We start from the raw sequence: 9,362 nt of genomic DNA, 5'->3' as shown, positions 1-9,362 counted from the left end.
CCGGTGCTCGGGGCCACTACCACCGCCTCGCCTCCTCCTGCAGCGCTCGCCGCTCGCCGCCCCAGCCCGCTCCACCGCCACTCCCGCCATGGGTCGACAGAAGGAGCTGGTGTCCCGCTGCGGGGAGATGCTCCACATCCGCTACCGGCTGCTTCGCCAGGCTCTGGCTGAGTGTCTGGGGACCCTCATCCTCGTGGTGAGTGGAGGGGTCCGGAGGAGCCCTTCTCTCTCCAGCCCCCACGCTCCCCGACCCCTCTGTTCACTGGAGGGGCTGCTTTTCAAGACAACCCGACCCCTCTCCCAGCTCTGCTCCCCACCTTGACCCGTTCCAGAGTGCTCTTCTCCCATAGCTCTAACCGTCTGTGACAGCCCTGACTCTTGCCAGAGTGCCAGCTGTTACTCACTCGACTAACTCCTCTGGTGCTTTTACCCTCTCACCAGTGCCCCAGCCTGTGGGCTGCGGTCATCCCTGCAGTCTGAGACCTGCAGCGTCTTCTCCTGGCTCTCACCTCCCCGGTTTCCCTGCTCTGGGAGGCAGTGGAAGCATTGGCAAATGGGCCCCTATTAGATTATTTGGGTCCTGGATATCTGGCCCCTAATGAATAATTAAGCTTCAGAAAGTCCAAAAGTTCCCCGATGCGAGGATAGTTTGCCACGGGTGGGGGCAGAGGGCGGAGGGCACACAGGGTGCAAACAGCAGAACTGGAAGAAAGGAGGATCCTGAAGATATGAGGCTGTGGAAGACAGCTGGGCCCTGGGCACAGGGGACGTGGTGTTGCTAAAGTCGCTCCCCTTGTGCTGAACGGCTCCCAGACTCTGTCAGTTACCCAGACAGGTGCTGTCATCTTCTGTGCCAAAGCACCAAGTTACTCTCCAGCCTTTAACGCAGCCTCTGAGTTTTGTGGGTTCTCTGGGTAGGCCACTTCCATTGCCTGGGTTACTCCCCGGTCAGTTTAGTCCCTGGTTATACCAGTTTCATCCCTAGCTTGTTCCTGGGTGACTTTGTTTGCATTTTTTGGCTCTGACAGACACACACCCCTCAGGGTCTCCATTTCCTGTCCCAGCTACTCTCTGATTTTTAGCCCCTCATGTGGTTACACCTGTTTTCTCCTGGGTTACTTCTGGGTTCAGTTGCTTCATTGCAGCGGATGGGTCTTTCCATTCCTGCCCCAGCCCTGACCGTAAGTGGTGCCGACCAGCCAGCCCCCTGTGGACTAGGGAGCTTAACTAGAGGCAAGTAGGGCTGGGGTTGCCCACCCCAAATGGGTGGTGGTGGTAGAACGGGCGCCTTGGGGAGACAAGATCTTAGGCTCACCTCTGTCTTCCAGGAATAGTAAGGAGGAGCTGGATGGGGCACTTTATCCACAGCCCCTCACAAGAATAGAGGCCCTACCCATCATCCCCATCCTTTCTCTCCCCATGCTGAGAAGGGTGGAGGGGCCCGTGCTTTTCACCCCTCCTGCCCCAGAGCCTTGTGTCCCTCACTGCTTATCTGATTTATAGTCCAGCCCTCTGTTCAAGAGCTGCCAGCACAGGGGAAGCTGGCTTCCACATTCACAGAGGGGCCTCCCCATCTCCTCCCACATCTCAGTTTGCCTCTGCCACAAAGAAGCAGTCAGGCCTTGTACCTGAGCCCCAGGATCATCTGGTTTATCCCCAACCACAAAAAGAGGGTGTTACTTTTGTGAAGGCTTTCAGGCTCAGGTGAGTGGTAAGGCATCTGGTGTCAGTGAAAAGCAGAACCTCAACGGCTCCCTGGGAGGCGGTGGGGGGGGGCGGGGTGGCAAGCCTGCGAGACCGCTGAGTGGTGGGGAAGGGCTTGCCTACATACCGCTGTGAGTCGGGGACCTAGAGCCTGCAGTGGCAGGATCAGGGCTGGCCTTGGGGTGAGGGGAGCCCCTTTCTCTGGGGTACCTAGCAAGGTGGGGAGTGGGGGGAAGGAGGGGGAGGAAGAGGAAGATTAGCCCCAAGGTAGTAGAACTGGCTCTGGCAGCTTCTCCCTCCAAGGTCTCCTGGGATGAAGCCAGCCTTGGGCCTCAGGCAGGAAAGGAGCTGAGGCCAGGGCCTGCCAGGCAAGGCAGGGTGCCCTAGACCCCCATGTGCCTCCCCCCACCCCCCACATACTCACAATCTCTGATCTTTGCTCTCACCTGCCTACACACCTTTGCCCCACATCACTGCCGCTGGCTTCCCCACTATCTCTCTGTCTTTCTGAGGGTTGATAATCAAAATGCTTAACAACCCAGTAGGACAGGATGCTGACCTGTCAGAATAGACAAGGGCCCTTAGCCCAAGTCTTGGAAACTGCCCCCTGGGTAGGCATAAAACATTCAGTTATAGGGAGGTAGAAGAGGAGGCCCAGGGCAGGGCCTGGAGCAGCTTTGGAGGGCGCTCTGGGGGCTCAAGGTGATAGTTCTTTACAGCTGGCACAGAAACATTTTTACATTTAAACCAGAGGAACAGGATGTTCTGTACTTGCAGGACATCAGGGACCTTAGTCCTCTTGAATCCCTCCATCCCTGTCAGAAAGCTTAGAGCCAGTCTCTCCACTTGCACAGCCCTGAGTCCCAGGCCAGGGCTGGTGAGAAGAGCCACTCAGATCTTTGTCTTTAGGACCTCCACACCTGTGTAGGGAACCTGGACTCCTGAGGGCAGAGAGGTCAGGGGCGGTAGAGAGAGGAGATTCTGGGACAGGAACAGGGTCAGGGCAGGGGCTCTGACATTCCAGATTCAGGAGAAGTGGACTCAGCCTGACTTCTGGCCTCCTCCCTATTTCTCTGTGCCCCCTCTGCCCCCCTCCCCCGCCACGTCCAGCTCTTCTCTGTGGCACGGAAGGAGGCAAGTGCGGGGAGAGTGGGGGTGGGGGATGAGTGAGAGCCTTCCCACTTTGTGGGCCAGGCCTGAAGGGCTGGAGGAGAAACTATGCTAAGGTGAAAGCTGTTCCCCTACACCTCACTCCTACTGAGATTCCAGAAAAATCAGAGAAGATGATTTTTCATCAGAGATGATGTCTCCCAGTCATTGACTCTTCTTCCAGTCGCCTCCACAGGGCTCTGTTAGAGTTTGGGCATTGTGGGTGGGAGGGCATGTCTGCTGCTTCTTCAGGGTGCAGTGACAGCAGGAGGGGATTGGGGTTGGATTCCCCCAGGAAGGGCTTCCTGTTCTGATGACGGCAGGTGGAGGTTGCTGGATTTACCCTTTTCTTCTGGAGTGAGAGTTGCTGGGCCTCACTCTCCCTGCCTGGTTCTATTTCCTGATACAGATGTTTGGCTGTGGCTCCGTGGCCCAGGTGGTGCTCAGCCGGGGCACCCACGGTGGTTTCCTCACCATCAACCTAGCTTTTGGCTTCGCTGTCACCCTGGGCATCCTTGTTGCTGGCCAGGTCTCTGGTAAGGCCCTGCTCCACCTTCAGTCATTACCCTCAAGGGCATTCCCCAAGGTGCCCAACTGGGGAATGGGGTGGTGGGGGCCCTTCTCCCAAGGGCAGAGGATAGCTGTGGCCTCAGCTTTGAGCCCTTGAGCCCTTAGAAGTGGAGAGTGGAGAAGGAACTTGATACTTTGAACCTCTGACTCTCACCTTGGAATCAGATTATCAGAGTTGGCCTGTTACATAGTCCAACCCACCATCTGGTATAAGAAACCCTTCTCTGCACCTCTGCCCACTAGGGCCAAAGAAGGGGAATGTGACAGTTAGAGATCCTGGCCTCCCCAACTGTGGCAGGTTACAGTGACTAATAGGTCCCCATCTCCCCTCTGCCCAGGGGCCCACCTGAACCCTGCTGTGACCTTTGCCATGTGTTTCTTGGCACGTGAGCCCTGGATCAAGCTGCCCATCTATGCCTTGGCTCAGACGCTGGGAGCCTTCTTGGGTGCTGGAATTGTTTTTGGGCTGTATTATGGTAAGCATTCCCCACCCTGCCACCCCCCACTACCTCCTGTTTTCTACTTGGGACCTCCCGGTACCAGGACTTTTGATGACAGACAGCTGGGGCCTGCCTAGGCCCTGGCTCATGACTCACTTATTCACCACACAGGACCAAGGTCGGGGGCACAAGGCAAAAGAAACAAGTTGGGCAACAATAGAGTCTCAGGCCATCTACTATCCTTACCACCCCCACCCGATCCCCGCCGCCCCTCCATAGACTCCTGAGTAATACAGCTGTGATGTGCTCACGAGTGATCCCGCAGGAGGGTGGGCCCCCCTCACCGGCCTGAGACAGGAGAGTGGTGTAAGCCTCTGCCGACACCCACTCTGGGTCTGATCTTTCACCAGATGCGATCTGGGACTTTGCCAAGAATGAGCTTGTAGTCTCGGGCCCCAATGGCACAGCTGGCATCTTTGCCACCTACCCCTCTGGACACTTGGACATGGTCAATGGATTCTTCGACCAGGTATGGGCTGGGGACTCGTAAGGGGAACACAGAGAGGAGGGCCAAGCTGCTCTGAGCATCTCAGGGAGGGCTGGGGGACAGGACTCCTTGTCTATAGCAGGGTTTCTCATTGTGTGGGGAAACTGACATCAGAATCATGGTGGCTGGTACTTAAAAAACATGCAGATTCCTAGGAATCTGCATTTTTAGCCAGTTCCCCAGGGGATCCTTTATGCATGCAAAAATTCTAGCACCACTGCTGGAGAGAGGTGAACTTGGGAAGTGGTAAGGCTCCAGGAGCCCAAGGACAGAGGAGGGGCCAGAGGGGAGGGTAGGAGCCATTCCTCATCCTGCCCTCCCCACTCCCCAGTTCATTGGCACAGCGTCCCTCATCGTGTGTGTGCTGGCCATTGTTGACCCCTACAACAACCCTGTCCCCCGCGGCCTGGAGGCCTTCACTGTGGGCCTGGTGGTCCTCGTTATCGGCACTTCCATGGGTTTCAACTCTGGTTACGCTGTCAATCCCGCCCGGGACTTTGGCCCACGCCTTTTCACCGCCATTGCTGGCTGGGGCTCCGAAGTCTTCACGTGAGTGCAGCCCCCCCTACCCAGCCTGCCCCAGCCTGCCTCCCCTCTGCCACCCTCCCCTCCCCTGACCACGTATGTCTGTCCCCAGGACCGGCCGCCACTGGTGGTGGGTGCCCATTGTCTCTCCTCTCCTGGGCTCCATTGCGGGAGTCTTCGTGTATCAGCTCATGATCGGCTGCCACCTGGAGCAGCCTCCACCCTCCACTGAGCAGGAGAATGTGAAGCTGGCCCACGTGAAGCACAAGGAACAGATCTGAGTGGGCAGGGGCCACCTCCCCACCCTCTCCCTTGAGCAGCCACAGACTGTGCAGGGGCTGCTCCTCGGAAGCCTTTGTGGTCTGCCTCCCGGACGAAGAAACTCCCACCCTAGTGGACGGCCTCCTTCGGGATTCCCCGCTGGACCCTGCCCAAATGGGACCTTAGGACACTGTCTCTAAGCTGTGGTGGGACAGGAAGCAGGGCCAACATATCCCTATGTCTCCCCAAAAGTGAGAATAGGCAGTGGGTGTTTGAGCGTGTGTGTGTGTGTGTGTGTGTGTGTGTGTAGTTTCCTAGATATTCAGGGCAAGGGACCAAGTGGAAAGGATTCTAGTTGTGGGGGGAGCCCAGGGGAAGGTCCATATGTGGTATGTCCCCTCTGTGAGTGAAGAAAGTGCCTGGGGTCTGCATGTTTCGGGGGCTCCATATGGAGGAGGATCCAGATATGTGTTTCTTTCTGAGTGTGTGTGTGCGTGCATGCGTGTGTGTGTCTGCACGTGTGTACGTGCCCGTTTTTCTAAGCAGGGGGCTTCTATAGGCTTTGAGGGAGGTAGGGAGGGAATATGGGGATAGGGCCAGGAGGAGGGGATGCCAGCCCAGGTGTGGAGCTCTGGCTGTACATAAGTAGGAACAGAGAATGTATTTCTGTCATAATGTAGGTATGTGTGGTGGTGGGGTGAAGTCCAGGTGTAAGTTTCATGTTTTGTTTTGTTTTGTTTTTTAATATACATAGCAGATGTCAGAGTTTTAGGGGTGGGGGTTGGGAGACTCTACTTAGGGTCTACATAGGGTCTTCACCCCTTTAATCCTCCACTCAACACATGTACTCTTTTGCCTTTTATATATATATATAAAAAACCAATAAAATGTGTACCTAAAATTGCCAATTGTGCAAATTTCTCTCTGCTTGCTCTGCTGTTGTCCTGGGGCCAGCTAAGGAGCTTCATTGTGTCCAGCCACAATTACCTAGGCTGCCCAGCGGGTGTCTCACCTGGTCAGGGCACCCTAGGGGCAGTACTCAGGCCCTGTTTGAGGGTCAAGAGTCCGTCCCACAGACAGGTCAACGAACCTCTTCACCAAGTACTCAGCTTGAACTTAGTGGCCCCACCCTTTCTCCCAAGCTTCTATTCTCCTATATAATGAATGGCATCTCCTTTCTGATCCCTGCACCCACGCATCATCCCAGGAAGGCAGGCTTGAACCTAGCCTAGGAAAGAACTTTCTCCCAGGCAGAGCTGCCCAAAGGGGAGGGTTGCTATTAAAGAAGTAGTGAGTTCCCTGTTGCTGGAGGATGCCAATTAGACTAGGAATCTGTATAGTCTTCTATAGCTTGAAGCTGTTTAGGCTCTGTTAACTCTACCCAGACCTTGACCACAGTCCCCTTAGCAGCCTCCCTGCCTCCAGTTTGGCCCCAGCCAGACTATACAGGACCAGAGGGATCTTTCTGACACCAGTGTTAAAAGTGGGCTTCTTTCCAAGGCTCTGCTGGCTATTCAGACACAATCCCAAACCCTCCCTCCTGCACTCACCTCCCCCGGGACCTGGCACACAGTCCCTACCTATCCCCTCATAGTGCTCCCCTCACAGTGCTCCATCACCCCAGACTACTTCGTGTGTTTCTGTGCCTTTCTACCTTTGGACCCTTGCTCCAAAGTGCTCACTCACTGAAATCTTCCTGGTCTGCTCTAGTGTCCCCTTCTCTAAAAAGTCACCCCTGCTCTTCCCCACCCTTCCACTATCTTCTGCAGTTGGTTGTCTGCACCCGGGGCTACATTCATCCCTGCTCTTCTCACTTCTTCAGTCTGAGACACCTCCATTGTCCATAAGGCTGGGGTTGGACCAACCTATTGTCCTGACTGCCCAGGGAGGCAATGGACTTGGCACCCCTCAGCCCAGGAAGCTCTGTCCAGAAATCATGTGCCCCTTCTCACCTTCTCCTTCCCTACCTCTTTACCAGATCCTCCTCAAGTTTCTCTGAGAATAAAAGGGAAGGCGGGCCTCAACCGTAGCCCTCCTGCAGAGTTAACCCCAGGGCAGCCAGAGGATCCCTGGGTCTGGCAGGAGAAATGTGGTCTTTAAGAGATTAAGCTGGTGTTCCCCAGCCACTTCATGGTTGAGGAGACTGTGGCCCAGAGAGGGTGGGTGGCAAATGCAGGACCACACAGCCAGGACTCTGGGGAGGTGGGGGTGGGAGAAAGCTGGTCCATCTCAGGTCTCCAACCCCTCCTTGTCCCCAGCTCCCAAGAGGTGTGTCTGGAATGTTGGAGAGACCTGAGCCAGAGGGAGTGTCCCCTTCCCAGGCCCTCTGGGGAGGCAGGGCCAGGCTTGGGAGGGGAATGTGGCTTTAGAGTTTCATTCCAGCTACACCAGTCCTACGTCTGGTGCCCCCACCCTGGTGTCCTCTCCAGCATGCCCAATGCCTTCTGTCATCCTTTCCTCTCATATCCCGCAGCTGATCCTGACTAGTCAGCCCAGGGGCTGGGGGGAGGCCTTTTGGTGCAGTGGTTAAAGAGAAGTCAAACCCGGATTCCAGGCCCAGCTTGGCCTCTTTCTAGCTGTGTGACTTTGAGGGGGTCATTTTTCTTTCCCTGAACCTCAGTTTCCTCATCTGTGAATTGAGAGGCATTGAGAGGAAGAGGTAGTGGGAAATAATTCATGAAAAGGAGTTAGGCATAGTGACCAGAAGAAGGTAAATAGTCAATAAATGTCACTTATGATTTTTCCTGCAGAATTGGGGAGGAGGGGGGGTGGTGGTGGAGAGGTGCTGAAGGCTGTTTTTTTTAAGTCATTGAATTCCACATCTTCTACTGCCTCAGATTCCTTCCACGGATCCTGAATTTCCTGAGAAGGGGGAGGAGGAGTAGGGGTGATGGCTTGTTGGGCCTTGACTTGAGGAGGCTTTTGGAGAGGGATAGAAGGGAAACTCAAGAGGGTGATATGTACAGGTGTAGAGATCAGAGGAGTGGGCAGCCCAGGGAATGTGCTGGATGGAGGGTCAGACTCCTGAGAAAGGCTCAGGCCTGGCCAGGCCAGGAGCAGTGAGTCAGGGCAGGGTCTGGTAGGGACATGAACCAAGCAGCAGTTGTGACCCTTTCGTGGGCAGGAGGGAAGCTTCCCACCTCCCCACTCATGTTCAGACTATGCTTCCCATTAGTAGTTGTGACTGATAGCACGTTCGAGAAAGAAAGGTCTTCATCTCCTTTGGGGAAGTGCCTTAATCCACTTTACAGGGTGGGTTTGGAGGCATCATGTGGGAGGGTAGATAGATCCCACCCCTCAGCTCTGTCCTTCCTGCATCCAGTCCACTCTGCAGCTCGCTTTGGAGGCACCCATGTTTCTTTAAAGTTTTGACTTGTTTGGACAGAAATCAGCCTTCCTGAAACCTGAGCTTGGTTCCTGTTTCCTTGTGTGCTTATCTCTGAGTGTGTGCACACATGCAAGTGTGCATTTCTCAGTGTTTCTGGGCGTGGCTGTCTTTCTCTCTCAGTATGTCTTACGTCTCTGTGTGTCTGTGCCTCTGGCCAACCAAGTCTCTGTCCCTTTCTGTGTTTCTGTCATTGCCTGACTCTTTGTGGCTGGAACTTTCTTTGTGTACCTCTAAGTGTACATCTGGTATACCTCAGAGCCCATCTCTGCTTGTACCTAGGAGTGACTTTACTGCCAGCCCAATCCGCTTGTCTCACCCTAGGGCATGCCTCCTCCTTAATTCTTGGTAATGACCTCCCTCCTTCTTGCTAACTCTTTCCCCTTGATTTTGTTTGTCTGAAAACCTGGGTGGGGCTCACCCTAGGCTTGGGGAAGCATGGGTGGGGCACAGTTGGGTGGGGTGGGAAGAGGAGAGGAGGAACTACTCCACCCTATACAGAGACCCCAGAGGCCAGAGATGCCCTTGATCTCCTAAGGAAGGGTCTGTGAAGATGCTGGCCTAGGCAAGGCCCTGCACCCCCTCACTGAGACAAAGGAGCCTCTCCTGAGGTGGGTTCCTGTGTTGTGAGCCAGGGAATACTGGCAAACGGAGCAGAGACTAAGGCACTGGGGCCCTCGAGAAGACTGAAGAGTGCTCATCACAGAACATCTGAGTCCTAAGTGGGCAGCAAGTGGGGGTGGCTTCCTCAGGGACTCAGCATCTCCACGCCTGGGGCCTC

At 55.2% G+C, this 9,362-nt stretch overlaps 1 protein-coding gene across 2 annotated transcripts in view; it reads left to right on the top strand.

Annotated features, from left to right (window-relative positions):
• Positions 1-6,093, top strand: part of AQP3 (aquaporin 3 (Gill blood group)) — a 6,827-nt gene extending 734 nt beyond the window's left edge. Inside the window, exons 2-7 of one of the 2 annotated variants that reach the window (XM_077761831.1) lie at positions 44-196; positions 3,263-3,389; positions 3,762-3,899; positions 4,274-4,392; positions 4,742-4,959; positions 5,048-6,093. In XM_077761831.1, the coding sequence (XP_077617957.1) occupies positions 44-196; positions 3,263-3,389; positions 3,762-3,899; positions 4,274-4,392; positions 4,742-4,959; positions 5,048-5,216 (924 nt within the window). In that variant the 3' untranslated portion in view covers positions 5,217-6,093. The remainder of the gene's footprint in view (positions 1-43; positions 197-3,262; positions 3,390-3,761; positions 3,900-4,273; positions 4,393-4,741; positions 4,960-5,047) is intronic. The other variant, XM_077761832.1, reaches the window with a different exon arrangement.
• Positions 6,094-9,362: the final 3,269 nt, after the last annotated feature.

The sequence above is a fragment of the Crocuta crocuta genome, unplaced genomic scaffold, assembly GCF_008692635.1.
Source record: "Crocuta crocuta isolate KB4526 unplaced genomic scaffold, BGI_CrCroc_1.0 scaffold204, whole genome shotgun sequence".
Lineage (NCBI taxonomy): Eukaryota > Metazoa > Chordata > Mammalia > Carnivora > Hyaenidae > Crocuta > Crocuta crocuta.
The sequence above is the reverse complement of the archived record's forward strand: the minus strand, read 5'-3'. Positions and strand labels throughout refer to the sequence as shown.